The sequence below is a fragment of the Notechis scutatus genome, chromosome 15 (assembly GCF_049901735.1).
Source record: "Notechis scutatus isolate UNSWTSFEM ecotype Mainland chromosome 15, rNotScu1.2, whole genome shotgun sequence".
NCBI lineage: Eukaryota > Metazoa > Chordata > Lepidosauria > Squamata > Elapidae > Notechis > Notechis scutatus.
The window spans coordinates 2,270,195-2,289,131 of NC_142023.1; the positions used below are offsets into that span (position 1 = coordinate 2,270,195).

General features: G+C 48.4%; 3 protein-coding genes across 5 annotated transcripts in view; all 3 read right to left on the reverse strand.

The window, feature by feature from the left end:
• The window catches only part of ZBTB26 (zinc finger and BTB domain containing 26), a 64,390-nt gene that overhangs the window by 2,321 nt on the left and 43,132 nt on the right, over positions 1–18,937 (reverse strand). The gene's annotated exons all lie outside the window — the stretch shown is intronic.
• On the reverse strand, positions 1,271–11,776 carry PDCL (phosducin like). The gene is made up of 4 exons (XM_087944030.1): positions 11,675–11,776; positions 9,674–9,853; positions 5,252–5,433; positions 1,271–2,657 (listed from the first exon to the last, which is right to left on the reverse strand). Exons 2-4 carry the CDS (start codon positions 9,840–9,842, stop codon positions 2,124–2,126), a joined length of 885 nt encoding a protein of 294 aa, XP_087800156.1. The 5' UTR covers positions 9,843–9,853; positions 11,675–11,776; the 3' UTR covers positions 1,271–2,123.
• Positions 13,408–18,937, reverse strand: part of RC3H2 (ring finger and CCCH-type domains 2) — a 32,547-nt gene continuing 27,017 nt past the window's right edge. Inside the window, exons 20-21 of one of the 3 annotated variants that reach the window (XR_015745433.1) lie at positions 15,778–18,737; positions 13,408–14,311 (exon numbers count right to left, since the gene is read on the reverse strand). Coding sequence is in view for 2 of the 3 variants with exons in the window: in XM_087944172.1 (XP_087800298.1) it covers positions 18,536–18,737 (202 nt within the window). In the remaining variant the exon portion in view is untranslated. Of the gene's footprint in view, positions 18,738–18,937 lie in introns of all 3 variants that reach the window. The other 2 variants (XM_087944170.1, XM_087944172.1) reach the window with 2 other exon arrangements.

Here is an 18,937-nt window from a genome sequence, read left to right on the forward strand (position 1 = left end):
GAGGGAGAGGAGAGAGAGAGGGAGGGAGGGAGGGAGAGGGAGAAGAGAGGGAGATGAGAGGGGAGGGGGGAGAGAGAGAGGGAGAGAGGGAGGGAGAGGGGGAAGAGAGGGAGAGAGAGGGAGGGGAGAGAGAGGGAGAGAGGGAGGAAGAGAGAGGGAGGGAGGGAGGGAGAGGGGGAAGAGAGGGAGAGGAGAGAGAGAGGGAGGGAGGAGGGAGGGAGAGGGAGGGAGAGAGAGAGGGAGAGGGGGAGAGAGAGAGGGAGAGAGGGAGAGGAGAGGGGGAAGAGAGGGAGAGGAGAGGGAGGGAGAGAGGAGGGGAGAGGGAGGGAGGGAGAGAGAGGGAGGGAGAGAGAGAGGGAGGGAGGGAGAGGGGGAAGAGAGAGGAGAGGAGAGGGAGGGAGAGGGGGAGAGAGGGAGAGAGAGGGAGGAGAGAGAGAGGGAGAGAGGGAGGGAGAGAGAGGGAGGGAGGGAGGGAGAGGGGGAAGAGAGGGAGAGGAGAGAGAGAGGAGAGGAGGGAGGGAGGGAGAGGAGAGGAGAAGAGAGAGAGGGAGAGGGGGGGAGAGAGAGGGAGAGAGGGAGGAGAGGGGGAAGAGAGGGAGAGGAGAGGAGGGAGAGAGAGAGGGGAGAGGGAGGGAGAGAGAGAGAGGGAGGGAGAGAGAGAGGGAGGGAGGGAGAGGGGGAAGAGAGGAGAGGAGAGGGAGGGAGAGGGGAAGAGAGGGAGAGGAGAGAGAGAGGGAGGGAGGGAGGGAGAGGGAGAAGAGAGGGAGATGAGAGGGAGAGGGGGGAGAGAGAGAGGGAGAGAGGGGGAGAGGGGAAGAGAGGGAGAGGAGAGGGAGGGAGAGAGAGAGGGAGAGAGGGAGGGAGAGAGGAGGGAGGGAGGGAGAGGGGAAGAGAGGGAGAGGAGAGAGAGAGGGAGGAGGGAGGAGGAGAGGAGAGGGAGAAGAGAGAGGGAGAGAGAGAGGGAGAGGGAGGGAGAGGGGGAAGAGAGGGAGGAGAGGGAGGGAGAGAGAGAGGGAGAGAGGGAGGAGAGAGAGAGGGGAGGGAGAGAGAGAGGGAGGGAGGGAGAGGGGGAAGAGAGGTAGAGGAGAGGGAGGAGAGGGAGGAGAGAGAGGGAGGGAGGGAGGGAGGGAAGAGAGGGAGAGAGAGGGGGGAAGAGAGGGAGAGGAGAGGGAGGGAGAGGGGAGGAGAGAGAGAGGGAGGGAGGGAGAGAGAGAGAGAGAGGGAGAGGGAGAGGGGGAAGAGAGGGAGAGGAGAGGGAGGGAGAGGGAAGGAGAGAGAGGGAGGGAGGGAGAGGGGGAAGAGAGGGAGAGGAGAGGGAGGGAGAGGGAAGGAGAGAGAGAGGGAGGGAGGGAGAGGGGGAAGAGGGGGAGATGAGAGGGAGAGGGAGGGAGGGAGAGGGAGGAGAGAGAGAAAGGGAGGGAGGGAGAGGGGGAAGAGGAGAGGGGGAGAGAGAAAGAGAGAGGGAGGGGGGAGGGGAGGGGAGAAGAGAGAGAGAGATAGATCACCAGTTCCAAAATTTTTCACGGGACGTCAAAAAGGTAGCCGGGATAGGAGCAGCCACAAACCCCAGGCAACTGCAAAGACCGCCATGTCCTGTGGATCATGGTTTGAGAGAGAGCCTCTCGTCTCTTCCTCTCCAATGAAACTGTGGGGCTGACCCACGGCCCACACTGCCCCCGCTCTGGGTGTGGGTGTGTGTGGGGGTGGGGGCAAAGCCACAGGACTCCCAAACTAAAAGGCTCATTTCTGACTCTACGCCAGAGGTCTCCAAACGGGGCCACTTTTCAGACGTGTGGATTTAATTCCTCAGCCAGCCGCGTCTCTTTCTTACCCCGCCAAAGTGGAGAGAGATTGCAGAGGACGGGATCGCAAAGAGAGTCAGCTATGCTGGCTGAGGAATTCCGGGAGTTGAAGTCCGCAAGTCTTAAAAGTCGCCAAGTTTGGGGACCCCTGCTCTACGCAGTGGCCCAGGCGCAGAGCAGGGCTCGGGAGAAAGGGGGGAGGGGGGCACTGCTGAAGAAGCAGCAGCAACCTGTCGGGTGGGCCTGGGGGCTGTAGGGTGAAGCCAGCCAGGGGTCCTGGGGGGAAGAGACCAGGCCCGCCCCTCCGTGCCCTGGCTCCTCTCAGTCGATCTCCAGGTCGCTGTCCTCGTCGTAGCACGAGGCAGCGTTGCAAATGGAGGTGTAGAGCACCACGTCCTTCTCCGGCAGCAGGCTAAACTCCTGCAGGAAGGACTCCAAGTCCGCGGCAAAGAAGTCTTGTCCCAGCTGGTCAGTGAGGCGGATGAAGTTGCCGATCAGCTCCCCGCCCTTGTAGACCAGCAGGGCCGGCAGGGCGCTGCTGGTGAAGCGGGAGCTGGCGCCGATCAGGGCGCTGCGCACCCGGCAGAACTTCACCGTGGGGTACTCGGCGGCCAGGCACAGCATGCAGCCGTCCAGGGCTTCGGCCCCCGGGATGCGCTCCTCGTAAATGTGGATCATCACCGGCGTCTTCTTGTTGCCTTGGTCCACCGTCTCCAGGAAGGCCTCGGCGCTCTCAATCTCAAAGACCTGCTTGAAGTGCTGGCCCGGGTGCAGCTGCCGGCGCATCTCCTCCATGCGCTGCTGGCGGTACTGCTGCAGGAACGCCTCGTCGTCCGCTTCCTGGTGCAGGGCCAGCTGGGGGAGGGGAGGAAGAGGCCACAGCTTTTAACGGGAGGGAGGAGGCTGGGGGAGGGGCATCCTGCCTGGGTGCCTGCACAGTTGTGCCTGGGGAGGGGGAGGGAGGGTTTGAAGGGGCATAAATGCTAACAAGCCAAGGAACTCTGCGAATAATCAGGAAGCACGAAGATAACAGAAGAGGGACCTTGGAGGTCTTCTAGTCCAGGGCCCCAACCACTGGTCCCGGACCAGTACCGTCGCGGAACAACTCCTCGCCGCCATCTTTTTTCATGAAAAGTGCTTCCGGTGAGCAGAAAGCTCACCGGAAATACGTTTCATCAGAAGTGAGCTTTTCCAGGTAGAAAGCCATTTCTACCGGAAAAGCTCAGTCATGCCGCATCTTTTTGATGAAAGCGTGCTTCCGTGAGTCACCGGAGCACTTTTCATCAAAAAGATGGCGGCGCCAGCTGATGCGTGCCGGGCGGCGCCCAGCTGATGCCAGTACCGGGTGCGCAAAAGGTTGGGGATCACTGTTCTAGTCCAACCCCATGCTCTAACAGGAGACCCTATAGCCGTGATGGCAAACCTGTGGCACGCAGAGCCATTTGTGCCGGCACACAAGCTGCAGGTAAACTTACCTCACAGCTGATTTTTGGCAGGTCTGAGGCCTTTTACGGCCTCCCAGAGGCTTCAAGAGGCTTCTGCAGGCTTTACAGGCCGAGAACTAGGCCCGTTTCATCACTTCCTGTTTTTCCGGAAATACCGGAAGTGACAAAACGGGGCTAGTTTTCAGCCTGCAAAGCCTGTAGAAGCCTTCCTGAAGCCTCTGGGAGGCCGAAAAGGCCTCAAATTGGGCGAAAATCAGCTATGGGGCACAGTGCAGGTAAGGAGGCAGGGAGGTGGGTGGGGATTGCGTGCACCAGCGTAGGGGGCGTGGGGGGGGCGGGCATTGCCTTCTGGGTGCTGGCACGGGAAGCACAAGTGTGCAAGCGCGTGCACAATTTTTGGCACAGGAGCCCAAAAAGGTTAGCCGCCACTGCCCTAAACCATTCCAGACAAATGGCTGTCCAATCTCTTCTTAAAAGCCTCCAGTGTTGGAACACCCGCAACTTCTGGTGGCAAGTTGTTCCACCGGTTAATTGTCCTCACTGTCAGGAAATTTATTTCTAGATATTTATTTCTCTCCTTGATGGGTTTCCATCCGTTGCTTCTCGTCCTGCCTTCAAATGCTTTGGAAAGCAGGCCGACTCCCTCTTCTTTGTGGCAGCCCCTCAAATATTGGAACGCTGCTATCATACCACCCCTAATTCTTCTCGTCGTTAGATGAGACATATCCAGTTCCTGCATATATATTTCCCTTTGCTTGCCTCTGTGAAAGCTTTGCCTTCCTTCCTGAAACTCAAGACTGGAAGTTTTGCGGGAACCCTTGGAGAATCCTAGCTCAACTCCTTCTATTCTTCTAGAGCTGTGGTGGCTCAGTGGTTAGAACACAGGACTGCAGGCCCCTTCTGCTGCCTGCCGGCTGCCTGCAATTTGGCAGTTCGAATCTCACCAGGCTCAAGGTTGATTCAGCCTTCCGTCCTTCTGAGGTGGGTAAAATGAGGACGCAGATTATTGGGGGAAATTATGCTGACTCTGTAAACTGCTTAGAGAGGGCTGGAAAGCACTGTGAAGCGGTGTATAAGTCTAAGTGCTATTGTTATTTCCTTCCTTCCTTCCTTCCTTCCTTCCTTCCTTCCTTCCTTCCTTCCTTCCTTGAGCCATGGTGGCACAGTGGTTAGAATGTAATATTGCAGGCTAACTCTGCCCACTGCTAGAAGTTCGATCCTGACCAGCTCAAGGTTGACTCAGCCTTCCATCCTTCCGAGGTGGGTAAAATGAGGACCCAGATAGTTGGGGGCAAGAACTGACTCTGTAAACTGCTTAGAGAGGGCTGTAAAAGCGCTGTGAAGCGGAATATAAGTCTAAGGGCGATTGCTATTCCTTCCTTCCTTCCTTCCTTCCTTCCTTCCTTCCTTCCTTCCTTCCTTCCTTCCTTCCTCCCTTCCCCCTCCCTTCCCTTCCCTTCCTTCCTTCCTTCCTGCACAGCGGTTAGAATGCAGCATTGCAGACTAAGTCTGCCCACTGCCAGCAGTTCGATCCTGACCGGCTCAAGGTTGACTCAGCCTTCCATCCTTCCAAAGTCAGTCAGGTGAGGACCCAGAATGTTGGGTGAAGCTGCTGACTCTGTAAACCGCTTAAGAGAGGGCTGAGAAGCTCTGTGAAGCGGCATATAAGTCTGAGGGCTACTGCTATCCTTGCCTAGCCAATCTTCTCAGGTGTCCTTTGGAGGAAGACCAAGATCTGGCCTCGAATGAAGCTCTCGGCCACCCTCAAAAAAAAGGAGGATTTCAGCTTCTGCAGTGTTCTTAGAGATACCTCTGCTCGCTTGGATTGTTAAAGGCGCAATTAAAGGTGTGAGACGCAGGTGATCAGAAGCTGCCGGGCTGGGATTTGAATACTGAAAACCACCCAGAGTTACTGCGTGGCAATAAATTTTACCAATAAATACATTTGCGAAACGGCCTCTGCGACGCTTGGCAACACCGGGGAATCAATCTGGAGGATTTTACCTTGTCGTTCAGCTTCTCTTCCAACTCCTTCTGCTTCTGCTTGTCTTTCTCCTCATCCAGGTGTGACTGGCAGGTCATGGAGAGTTTCTTGATCAACCTCTGCATCTCCCGGCACTGTTCTTCCCTCTGCTCCGTCTCCAGCTGCTTGAACCTCCTCCAGTCGTTGATCACCCCTTTAGGACCTGAGGAAAATAACACGCACAAATCCCACCACTCATAAACTGTGTGGCACCAGCCAAATTCAACAATAGCTGATGGAAGGCAGCCTGTCCTTTTATATAAGCCGTACGTTTTCACCTCTTTAATCGTATCTAGATTGCCTTTGCAACTGAAGCCACCAGGATAACTTAATACCCTGGTCTTCAAGCTCTTGCCTCCATTTTAATTTCCCTTCGGTGTCCAAAAATGTCTTTATACAGCACCATTTTTTTCCCCAAACTTTGCCAGATTTGGATATGGAAACGCTTCCATCGCTGAGAGCCATTCTGTCAGATCAGTGTATCTGTCATTTCTTCAGTGGAAGAAGAAAAGGGTAGGGGGGTGATAAAGAAATCCTTTCTTGTTGTAACCTTAATAAATTCAATCTTATATCGAATTTGTATAACCCACACATGATACAATGGAGGGAAAAAAGCCAGATGGCTGGAACCTATCACCTCTGAGAGGCACAGCCAGGAGATGAGAAGACCATAAAAATTCCACAGTGAGTTGTATGCTTGGGAAACTGTGAAAAAGATCGTTCCTTTTGATACGTTTGGTTTTCAGAATTTAATTCTTGTTAATTGAATGGGAAAAAGTTCTGTAGCCTGACACATTCTGGGATTCTCAAACAGATCTTAGCTTTTTTTATGTTTTCCCGCCTTACAGATAATAGCGAGTTTTCTCATGTAGTGATGTTGAAAGTTATCTGTGGATTTTATTCTTCTCCTACTGTAAGAAAGCGTGCCATCCCAGTTGTAGATCACGTCCTTCTAAATATAACAGTCTCTTGTTGTTTGAGGGTTATCCGTTCTTTTAGCCGTGTTGTAACACAGGCTTGGTAATACGAAAGCCAATCGGGTAGTCCAAACCCTCCATTTTCTTTACATTCTTGTAACCCTAAACCTAACCCAGAGGTCTCCAAACTTGGCAACTTTTAAGACTTGTGGACTTCAATTCCCAACATTCCTCAGCCAGCAAAGCTTACTCTCTTGCGATCCCTTCCTCTGCAATCTCTCCACTTTGGCAGGTAAGAAACAGACACGGCTGGCTGAGGAATTCTGGGAATTGAAGTCCACAAGTCTTTAAATTGCCAAGTTTGAGGACCCCTGCCCTAACCCAATAAGGAACAAAAAAAAAAATCTGGAGAAATCCACCCAATACGTCGTTCAACATGTAATAACAGTGGCGAGAATCACTTATGCTCAAAACTGGAAAGTAGATGACATACCTTCTGAAACCATGATAATTAACGAAATACTTGAGTGTGCCGAGATGGCTAGGAGAAAACTAAAAGAGGAGTCGGAGTTTTATGAAGTCTGGGAAATGTTTTATATATATATGGTTAGAAAAAAGGAATAAGATTTGATATGAAATAGAATTGTAAATAAAATGTATTTTATTTATGTAACTGCCATGCTTGACACAGAACTGTTAAAATGTAAATACACATGTATTTTGAAAATAAATAAAATTTTAAAAAAAAGAAACAAAAAAGGCCGTTTCTTTAAAACAGGGGTCCCCAACCACCGGTCCGCGGACCGATACCGGTCCGTGGAACAAGTCCTACCGGGCCGCTGGTTTGCTGGGCGCTGCCATCTTTTTGATGAAAAGTGCTTCCGGTGAGCTTTTCCGGGTAGAAAGCTCACCGGAGCACGTTTTCATCAAAAAATATGGCGGCGCCAGCGCTTCTGGTGAGCTTTTCCGGGTAGAAAGCTCACCGGGAATACGTTTTCATCAAAAAGATGGCGGCGCCAGCGCTTCAGTGAGCTTTTCGGGTAGAAAGCTCACCGGAAGCACGTTTTCATCAAAAAATATGGCGGCGCCAGCGCTTCGGTGAGCTTTTCCGGTAGAAAGCCATTTCTACCGGAAAGCTCACCAGCATGCGCCCTATCTTGATGAAAAATGCTTCGATGAGGTCACCGGAAGCACTTTTTCATCAAAAAGATGGCGGCGCCCAGCTAATGCCGGTACCGGGCGCGCCATAAAAAGGTTGGGGATACCGGGCGCGGCATAAGAAAGGTTGGGGATCATTGCTTTAAAAGATTGAAACGAAACCCTGAAAAGACTGAAATATTTACAGGCAGTCCTCAACTTACAACAGTTCGCTTAGTGACCAAAGTTACAACGGCATTGCAAAAAAAGTAAAGTGACTTATGACCGTTTTTCACACTTACGACCGGTGCATGGTCATGTGCTCAAAATTCAGATGCTGAACAACTGACTCCTATTTACGCCGGTTGCACGCGATCCCTTTTACGACCTTCCGACAAGCAAAACAAACGGGGAAGCCGAGATTCGCTTAACAACCAGATTACTCACTTACCAGTTTGCAGTGATTCACTGGACAACTGTGGCAAGGAAGGTCCAATTCTGCTCACATTGAGCGCGGGGATGCTACCAATGGTCATTAAGTGTGAAAAGCGGTCGTAAGTCACATTTTTCCAGTGGGGTTGCAACTTTGAATGGTCACTAAATGAATGATTGTGAAGCTGAGGACTATCTGTACAGGAGAACCCCAGGAAAGAGACTGCGTTTACCGGTCGCTAAATGAACTGTTCAGGATTACCTGTAGTTTAGAAAACGGTGAATTGTACTAGACTCCTTCAGGCATGCATCGGACTATCTGACTATTATTAATACGATTGTTAAGATTATGATACCTAATATAGCAATAGCCCTTAGATTTATATACTGCTTTACAGAGCTTTCACAGCCCTCTCTAAGCGGTTTACAGAGTTAGCCTCTTGCCCCCAACAATCTGGGTCCTCATTTGATCCGCCTCGGAAGGATGGAAGGCTGAGTCAACCTTGAGTCAGGATCGAACTCCTGGCTGTGGGTAGAGTTTGCTTGCAATACTGCACTTTAACCACTGGTTAAAAAGGAAGGAAGGAAGGAAGGAAGGAAGGAAGGAAGGAAGGAAGGAGGGAGGGAGGGAGGGAGGGAGGGAGGAGGGAGGGAGGAAGAAGGAAAGAAGGAAGGAAGGAAGGAAGGAAGGAAGGAAGGAAGGAAGGAAGGAAGGAAGGAAGGAAGGAATAGCAATCACCCTTAGACTTATATTCCGCTTCACAGCGCTTTTACAGCCCCCTCTAAGCAGTTTACAGAGTCAGTTCTTGCCCCCAACTATCTGGCTCCTCATTTTACCCACCTTGGAAGGATGGAAGGCTGAGTCAACCTTGAGCTGGTCAGGATCGAACTTCTAGCAGTGGGCAGAGTTAGCCTGCAATGTTACATTCTAATCACTGCGCCACCATGGCTTCTAATGCAATATCCAATTGGCTACAATAATAGCCATAGCACTCAGACTTATATACCACTTCACAGTGCTTTCCTGCCCTCTCTAAGTGGTTTTCAGAGTCAGCCTCTTGCCCCCCCCCACAATAATCTGGGTCCTCATTTTACCCACCTAGGAAGGACGAAAGGCTGAGTCAACCTTGAGCCTGGTGAGATTCGAACTGCCAAATTGCAGTCAGCCGGCAGTCAGCAGAAGTAGCCTGCAGTACTGCACTCTGGCCACTGTGCCACCCAGGCTCCATATATAATATATTGTATTTTCATTAGAAGATACGTTAAGAAGGAGAAATGAATAGAGTTATAATGCTGATCGGTTATCACTGTAAGACTGGAGAATTATTACCAATGGAATGAATATTGCAAATTTTGTAATAGCACAGCGACATTTGTACCCACTGATTAATGGAAGATATGTTCAATTTTTTTAAAAAAGTAAAAAGCTTATTTAAAAAAAAATAGGCTGGCTGGGGAATTATGGGAGATGAAGTCCACACATCTTAAAAGTGGCTGAGGTTGAGAGTTCCAGGCATACGCTGAGTTGATTGCGGTTTGAACTTGGGAAGCATGCCGCTTTCCCTTCTTCCCATTTTCCTTCTGCTGTCCCCACCGTCCTCCTCCCTCAGTTCATCCTTACTCTGTGGTCCTTCCTTTGCTTTGGCTAATTCTGTTTTTCTTTCTAAGCTCTCTTTCACCCCTTATTTCGCATCCAGCAGTCGAGTTTCTGCAAAAACAGAGCAGACGTGTCTCTTGGTAACTAACCAGGGCAGGTAAGCTGCTTAGAGAGGGCTGCATAAAGTTTTTTTTATTCTTTTAAATCCCTGCAAAGATCATTTAAAAATAAATAAGCGACCACAGCATGCAAAAATAAAAAAATAAAAGAGGCGTGCATCGGACCGAGATCGACCGGAGGACTCTAAAGGAGGAAGGTACCTGTGTTTATGGCACTGCCATCAGCGCTCAGGCCCACCTCTTCCAGCACGGTGGCATCGTGGCCAGTGGGAGACCCCTCGTTGTCCTCCTTCTCGCTATCCTCCTCATCACTGCTGCTGTAGTAGTATTGCAGTTTCTCCCCCAGCAGCTTATCGTCCAGGGTTGTCATCGTGGAAGGGGCTGCAAAAAGAAACAAGAGAAAGTCACACAGAAGTAGATGTAAACTCTAATGTCTTTACACAGCATGAGAACGAAGCCTCCGTCCTTGGTGTCGGCACGTGGCTTCCTTCTTTCCCTGAGAGAGAAAATAAGTCAAGGACAACAGAGGAAAAAAACAACCCCAGAAGCACACAAGCAGCTTGGGAAACCCTCTGGGACCAAGCAAGATTTCTGTGTACCCTGTGTACCTACCCAACAACCACAAAATGACATTCGATTCTGACAGGCAGTTCTTTAACCTCAGCCCCAATCCAGCCAGCGGATTAATCCTAGGATCCTGCTTAACAGATTCAATATTTTAATGCCTCACCCCCTCTGCCCCCTAAAAATGGTCAAATATATTACAGGGTATCAAGGAGACAGCAGCAAAAAGGGCATTAGCACTACCCCACCCTCCTTAATCCCCCCCCACTTTATCCTCTCAGCAGGTTCTGGATTTGCCAGCAGGAATTTTAAAAGCCATCTGGCAGCTCACTTGTTAATAGTTATAAAAAGAAGTAAATGAATGATATTTCTTCAGGGGGCATGAATTGTGGGCCCAGAAGGAAAGCATTTATTTATTTATTTTTTCCCCGGTGAGGCTGAGGGATTTGGGGGAGGGGCAAAAAGCAGGGTACTCTCCTGGCTTAGGGGGCTTTTAGCAGGATTTCTGGAGCAGCTTGAAGAGAGGGAGGAACCCATCCGATGCTCAGATTATCAGGCTGAGCAAGTTTGGCTGCTGGCCTGAAGCTAAAACTGCTCCTTTTTTTCCTTTTCTTTTTTTTTAAAAAAAACAAATAACAAAAGACAGGACAGTCACTTGTCTGAAATGGTCTAGGGTCCCCTGGGTTGGACTAGAAGACCTCCAAGGTGCCTTCTGGTTGATCGATCAATCTCCTTTGGCGAAGGTGAACTAGTTTCTTTCCCACTGGGTCCCTTTTCTGAATCTGCCTTAGCCCCCCCCCCCCTTTCCCATGGGTAAGCCAGCTCCCCTCTTTCCTGTGGGGCAGGCCGGTCTCCTCCTTTCCAAACACCCTCCCTGCAGGGCAGACCAGTTTCCCAGCTCTGTAGGGCAGGCCACCCCCTTGCCCAGCCCCTTCCTGTGGGGCAGACCGGCCCCCTTCCCAAATCTATAGGATAGACACCCCCTCCTTTCCCAGCTCCTTCTTGTGGGCCAGGCCAGCCCCTCCCTGCAGAGGCCAGCCCCTCCGGAGCCCCTTCTACACCCTCCCTGTGGGGCAGACCACCCCCCCCCCCTGCCAGCCCTATGGGGTGGTCTTTCCCAGCCCCTTCCCTTTCCCACCTCTTTCCTTTGGGTCAGCCCCTTCCCTTCCCACCCCACTTTTTCAACACCCTCCCTGCAGGGTAGACCAGCCCCAGCCCTATGGGGTAGGCTCTTTCCCAGCCCCCTCCCTGAGGATCAGCACCTTTCTCCCATCTCTTCCCATTGCCATTTCTTTCCCTTGGGTCAGCCCAGGCCCCCCTTCCCACCCACCCCGTTTCCCAACACCCTCCCTGCAGGGTAGACCAGCCCCCTTCCCAATCCTTATGGGCTAGGCGCCCCTTCCTTCCCAGCCCCTCCCTGAGGATCAGCCCCCCCCTTTCCCCCCTTCTCTTTGGGTCAGCCCAGCCCCCTTCCCATTTCCCTTTGCAAACACCCTCCCTGCAGGGTAGACCAGCCCCCCCCCCCAGCCCCTTCCCCGAGGCTCAGCCCAGCCCCTCCCTGGGCCTCCCACCCACACGCGCCCCCACCCCCGGTGGAGCAGCCCGGCCCCTTTTCCAGCCCCCTCCCCAATTCCTCACCCTCCGAGGGGCGGCTTCTCTCTCTCTTTCTCTCTCCCTCCCCCCGCCCTCCAAGCGACGCCAAGGAAGACGCGCAAAGGAGGGTGGGAAAAGGGGGCGGGGCAGAAAGGAAGGAAGGGAGAGGCCGGCCAGGCGATAGAGGTAGAGAAGAGAGCGCTCGTCGCGGCGCACCGTCACTTCCGGTTCCTTTTGGAACCTCCACCCCCACTTCTCCAAAAGAAAAAAAACAAAACAACCAGCAGCCTGATCCACGCGTGGCCTTTATGGACGCCTCCGTCTTTTTCTCCCCCGTCGTTTCGCTGCCATTAAAATCATACGCAGCTCCCGTTGGCACGCAAGCCGTTGGCACGCTCCCTCTGCGCCGTTGCACTCGCTCCTAAGGAGGAAAAACCCGCAAACGTCCCGGTTCCCTCCGCTTCTTTCTTAGTTCCCCGGAGCTGCGGGCATGGGGGAAAAACTGTCGGAGCGGCTGTTGCACGATTAGCATCTCCGTTTGGCTAGCTGGCACACCCCTTTCCACGCTTTGCCCCGCACGATCGCTTGACAACCGGAAGCGCGCGTGTCGCTCGGTGAGGGAGGAAAGGCAAGTAAAGGCCGCACGGCCCCCTGCCGGCGGGAAAGGGGAATCCACCAATAAATAGCTGGTTGCTATGGTGATTCAGGCCTAGTCGCTCAGGCTTAAGCCTGCTTGCGAAGAGCAAAACAATAATAACAAACTCCCTGGACTGTTTTATTTCATGCCCAGTCGTTGTTATATACGGAAAACAATTGAGTCCCAAAGCCACGGAAATATATTGCAACTATGACAACCAACCTCTCTTGCAATTCAGAAAGAAGGTGCAGCCTTCCAGTATTGCTAAACTACAACTCCCAGCAGCGCCCACTGCAAGCAAAGCATTCCAGAGGTGGCAGCACAACCACATTTGGAGAGCTGTTGGATCTCATTTTGCTAAGAAAACAAGTATGATGATGGTCATCCAAGGATCAGAAACATGGAAAGCGCCTTCAAGCATCCGGAAAAGGACTACAAGAATTGGGGAGGGGGCCAAGATTGGACTCTGGGGATCCAGCTGTTGCACAGGGAGGGTGCCGAGAATGGAAGAGGATCTTTAGGGGCATATCGGTGGCCTTGAATGATGGCAAGTTAGAACATGTTAGCCAAGGTGGAATGGATCAAATTCTTTATTAGCATGCACGAAATGATCAAAAATTCAGGGGGATTTTACAAAATACTGAACTCCACCATTTCTCTCTTAGTCTACACTTAGCAGGTCAACAAACTCAAAGGTTTTTTTGAAACCATATGCATTGTCCATCTCAACATGGTTCCTGAACCATTCCTTCCATCAAAACCACCAATCATACCATCCCATGTGGGCCTTTGAAATTCTTAATCTTTGGTAATCAGAAAAATTGGGCGGTGATGAGTTTTCTTATTTGTCTTTAGCTCTCTCTGCTCAAATTTTGCTCTTTTTTTTCAATAAAGCGCAGCACTGCGTCAGGCAACTTCTGGATAATGGTAATTGTAGCAAACTGTAATTGAAACATGGTTTGTTGAAGGAAATTCAATGGCTGGATTCATCCCACATATTTAGTGCAAGGCTGTTAAGCAAGAGAGTGAGTAACACAAAACTATCTTATGAATTTTGGTCAGCAACTTAACTGCCTCTCTGGCCCCATATATATAAATACATATTTTCCTTCCCCAACACCACAATAAGATGGGAAAAAAACAAGTTTAAGCAGATATTTATTTTTTATTTTACAGCATGCAAATACATTTCAAGTATTGCAAATAGATTCTATTAAGTCTCTCTTGAAACACTGGAAAAAAACAAACAAACAGACCACAATTAGCTAAAGTCTGTGACCAGCCTTAAAGCTAACAATCTCTATTTCAGTGCTACAGCAAACACACATGTATATACTATTCAGGCTAAATCACAAAGCCGGTTCCCATTTTTTCCAACTTTCCCTCCCAAAAATACAGACCGTATGGTCTAAACATCCCTGGTGTAAATCCTATTCCTCTAACACAAAAGGGAAAAAAATAATGGTAATACAATTTGGAGATTTAGAACAGAACAAAATGGAATAGAATTCATTACCCCACCCTGAAATATAATCCCCATTTTGTTTTACAGATATTTTTTTAAATTATATTTTTAAATAGAAGCTGAGAATGCACCATTAAAAATGAGCATTAAATCCATCGTAGCGATGGAATCTGCTTTATTATATATGATGGGTGTACACCATCTTTATCTCATTTACATTTTAATCGAACAATAGATTTGCAAAGAAAATGTCTAATACAGACGTAAGAATATTCACACTTGAGCTTTACAAGCGGTTGTACAATTGACAAAAAAACTGGCCTCTTTTCCCAAACGTTCCAGATGAAGCAGGTTTATAAAATCTTAAATCAACTCAAGAAAACAAAGTCTTTTTTCCCCCTTCCTCTTTCTTTTTAACTTTCAGGGAAAAGAATATATGCAGTATATAGTGTAAATGTGGAAAGTAGATACTGCATGCTAAATTACAATACTCCGGAGTGGCTGTACAGTTGGTCTGTGCAGTAGAAAATAAAGAAACACACGTGTTGTATCACAACTACAGTATAATGGATTTATCCACCTGAAGAAAAGAGAAATGCATGCATTTCCTATGCCTTGGACTAATTGACCGAGAATTCATTAGGGGAGGATTAAGATCTGTGCAAATGAGCTTTGTCCCTGTGTCGGGCACTTGCAAGAGTTCTTTAATGTCAGATTTTTGTCAAGTACAATTAAAAAGTCCATTAAAGCTTTGCAAAAGCATAGTTGCGTGAATGTGTGTGTAGAAAAATTTGGAGATTTAAAAATTTTGGAGGGTATTGTCACATACCCTTTTGACATCTCCTTACTGTAGGAGGTGAACAAGATATCCTGGTCTACAACCCCCTCAGCATATCTGACCAAAGCAAATACACATATTGGCTGGGAATGATGGATTTTGCAGTCTAACACCTCTGGAAGGCACGAACCCGGGCAACTGTACAATGGTGCTGGGACCCTCCCCGTGTAAAAGAAATAACTGAACATTGAAAGAGCTGGCGTTATTTGTCATCACATTCGTAACTGATGACTCTAGTTCAGAGGTCTCCAAACTTGCCAACTTTAAGACTTGTGGACTTCAACGGCCAGAATTCTCCAGCCAGCCTAGCTTAAAGTTGCCAAGTTTGGAGGCCTCTGCGCTAGTCCTTAAGAGATGAGTCTTCCTAAATACAAGGTACTTCAAAGCAAACTTAAACCCTGGGTAGTGTGTGGCTCTCATTCTGCAAATATGTTCTTTGCAGAGTTTAACTCTGAATTCACAAGATAATAAATACTGGAAAAACATACCTGCTGACAAAAAAACAAAACAAAAACCCAGGTTAAAAAAACGGGCAGCCCCTTTACTTTCTGATTGCATTATGCAGAACCTAGCCAGTGCTGCAGACCAAGCACTGCAAAAACCCTATGATTATTTATTTAAGACGACCTTCACAAGTGGTCTGGATTTCTGTTTAAAAAAAAAAAAAAAAAAGCTTATCCTCCATTCCTTTGGCTGTTGTGCATTTGCCAGGTGCCCTCTACCTCTCTTCTTTATGTGTCCATATACTTCTGAACTGCTTCTCTGGGCAAATTAAGAAATCCAGCAGGGATGATATATCTGCCGGTTGCAGAGTGTGTTGAAGCACGGCTCAATCACTCACTGCTGGTGGAAAACCTGAGCAGGAGATGCCCTGTAGGTAACTGTCTACTGAAGCATAGCACCAAACAGTTTTGGCAATGTCAAACTTCTCCTTCGATGCTCTAAGGCCTTTACAATACTGATTCTCCCCTTAAGTCTGGGCCAATACAAACAGTGGCCATCCCTCTGTCTTGTTCAAACTCTGCTAACTGAAGGGCTGAATCAGAAGAAAGGCAAATAAACCGGTTTCAACTCTTGTCTGCTCCTACAGTACACGCGTGCGTGTGTGTGGACCTGAGAGCCAAAATTTCTCCTTCATTTCTCAGTAACAGGGCTAACTTCTCTGCTACGGAAGGAGTTAGGTCTTTTTTCCTCCTGGCTCTTCTCACCTGTCCTAGTTCTGCAAACTCAAGAGCCTTAAAACAGACCCTGCTTCTCATCTGGCTGCCCCCACTCTGCCTGCAAAAAGAGAATAAAACAACTGGAGATGCTATTAAGTCACAATCAAAAAACAAAAAAAAAAACACAGTATCATTGTAAGATGCCAAGGCTGAGTTGAAAAAGCTGGCGTGGAAGATTGGGGCCCTTGCTCAGACTCCAGCTGTTTTCTTTGATCTGCAATTCTCCCGCCATTGCTTTTTTCTTTTTTTAAATCAAGTTCCTATCAGGCGGGCGAGTCCCTTGCTTGCTCCAAACTATTTTTTTTTTAATAAAAAAGTGTATCTTAGATAATTTAGAAAGAAACCCAGCTGAACAGGAGCCTTCTGACCCTGATGCACCAGAGAAAGAGACATGGTACGTAAACAATGGATTGCAAACAGCCAAGTCCTGAGAAAGAAAACATACTTCATTAAAAAGCAACCTATGAAAATCAAAACATGTTAACAACTAAAATACAGACAATCTGACCAGGTAATAAACATTTGATCCTTAGACTGTGCTGACAACTGGTGGCACTGAGCTGTACAAAAGGGCTATTTCCCTTGGGACAAAAATAAGGATCTCTCCAACCTCTCTCTTCTTCTATTTTAATAATAAAATAGCAATGCAGTTTTTTTTTCACCTTCTCTTTTTGGAAAAATCATTTTGCCCTCAGTGGGGAAGTTCCCACTGAGTAAGTATCCACATAGGAATGAGATTGTTTTGCATATCTCTCTATCAGGATTCTAGACTCCAAAGTCTAGAACAGCACAAAGAAAATTTCCGGAAGCATTTCAAATGTCATAAATATATATATATATATAAATCCATATATACAAGAATCGCTTGGCTAAATTGAGAATTTGGCCATTGGATGTTTAACAGTCACCAGGTAAAGTGAAGAGATACATAACAAAAATCTTGATTTTCAGTTCCCTGCAATTTAAGAGCCACAGTAGAAAGGAAAATTTTGGGAATTGGGAGGAAACCAAGGAAAAGAAATTTGGCTGCTATAGAAATAGCTTTTTGCACCTCACTATTAAATTAGCAGATTAAAAAAAAACTTTTCACAACATTGCTGGAATTATCAAAACAATTAGTCCTTGTATTTTTCAATCCATATGTACAACGTAATTTTTCAAACGACACGTAGCTCAGAAGTGAGATTTTGTTTTTACCAATGATCCAAGGTAGAGCTGTAGCCCTCAGAGAAATGCCATAATGTTGTAAGTGTAAAAACCATTGTGATACTATAATACCAGCTTTATTGTGCCAACATGATCTTTTTTAAATGTTTTCTTTTGACACCCATTTGATAAAAGGATGAGCCCTTGTGTATAACACACACACCCTAGTGAAAGGGCTGCTTGGCTAAAATATTCCAGTATGATTTCCAGAGTAAACAACTTCACAGAAGTTAATTAACAAACATTTTCTTAAACCAAACCAAACCAAGCACAAAACAAAAAGAAAAAGGAAGAAAAAAAATGTAAAAATTATAAAAAGAAGCTGCCGAGGAGGACCAATAGAAAGAATGTTCTTGCCTGATAGCTTAGTATCTTCTTGCTCTGCAGAAGCAGCCTGATTTTTTTAAAGAGGGAAAAGAGCGCAGCAAAAGAGGTCATGGGGGAGAATGGTCCAATTTTAGAGTTCTATGGTTTAAAAAAAAATAATTCACATTTTAAAGAGGACTTATTTTTCGCCCTGGTTCTGTACAAGCGCAGCTCAAGCTACATCATGAAGTCTTCAAGATATCATCGGAGTTTAAATCACCAACAAATCTAAATGCTGCCATTCTCAGCCAACTCAATATCGGGAGCGTCCCAGGGGCCGTGGGTTTGACCTGCGTCAATTTTGCAGAGGAGAATTGGGGAGGCATTGAATGCCAAGTGGGGAGACAGTCGAGGGGGATAAGGGATGGAGTGCTCTTGCCCACATGTGGGCTGAGCTGTCACGGAATGTCGTGATTCTGCTCACCACTTTAGGCAAGAAAGAACCAAGTACGCAAGTGGAAATACCCAGGTGCTTGGTTTGGCTTTGTTGCCGATAAATTTGTGTACAGGAAAGTCACTCGAGAAGAGGGAAGCTGTAGGGCAGGGTGGCAAGAAGTGACCCACAGAGGAACCAGTTGCAAAGCTTTTAACACCTTGAACTAAATAAGGGCCTTGTGTGTGGCTCGTCCTCACGCCCTCTCTTTTCTCACAAACGCTTCTCCACGCAAAACCCCACCGTGGAAGAAACAAGCAACCTCAAACGAGTGCAAATTCCTTCCTCTTGAAACAAGGACCGCCAAGCAACGTTAACTGTGCTCCTGTGAGCCACAACATTCCCCTGAAATGACTGGCTTTAGTTTTGGATGCTTCCTTCGCAAAAGGCACCACGCAAAATAAGAATGACTTGGGATGTGTGTGTGTGTGTGTGTGTGTGTGTGTCTACAACCTCACTGTGAAGGGGAAACGGCTGGTGCGTGGAAAGTGAACGTCTGAACCAGGCAAAGTTGCTGGCTCTGTCACTTCTCTCTTGCGTTACCCCGAAAGCTAAGACACGAGAAGAGTTTGAGGTATCAAACAAACGTCCGCAGGAAACAAATGGGCCCGATAGGATTTTCTTTCCAAAAAAAAAAAAAAAAGAGAGAGAGAGAGAGACAGAGAGAGAGGCAGAGAAAGAAACCGAAACAAAGTTAAACCGCTTCTGGGTATTGTCATCAGCCTGAAAGCCAAGCGCTTCTCACGTGTTCACCATTTTGCTGTTGGCAATCGGTCTCAAAAAGTCACTTTGCCCTTCCACGAGGCCATGGGCTGTTTTGAGGAGAAGGCTGTGCATGCCGGCCGACGTCGTCATGATAGGCAGGGAGATCCTGCTGCCTGTGGAGGGTTCCGTCGGTTGGCTGAAACAGGCCGCGGCCGGCAAGACTCCCTTCCGCTTCTCCCTTGGTGGGTGGGGAAAGCGAAAGAAAACCGGGTCACAGAAGCATCTCTACCTGCCCAGGAAGCTTATTTACCTGTGTTCTATAGAGAGGAAAGAAGAGTTATCAATTCCTAGAGAGGTCTTCTGCTAGCAGAGGTAGGCAGATGACTAGAATCCTTACAAGTACTAAATGAAGACGTCTCTGGAGATCCTCCGTCCTCC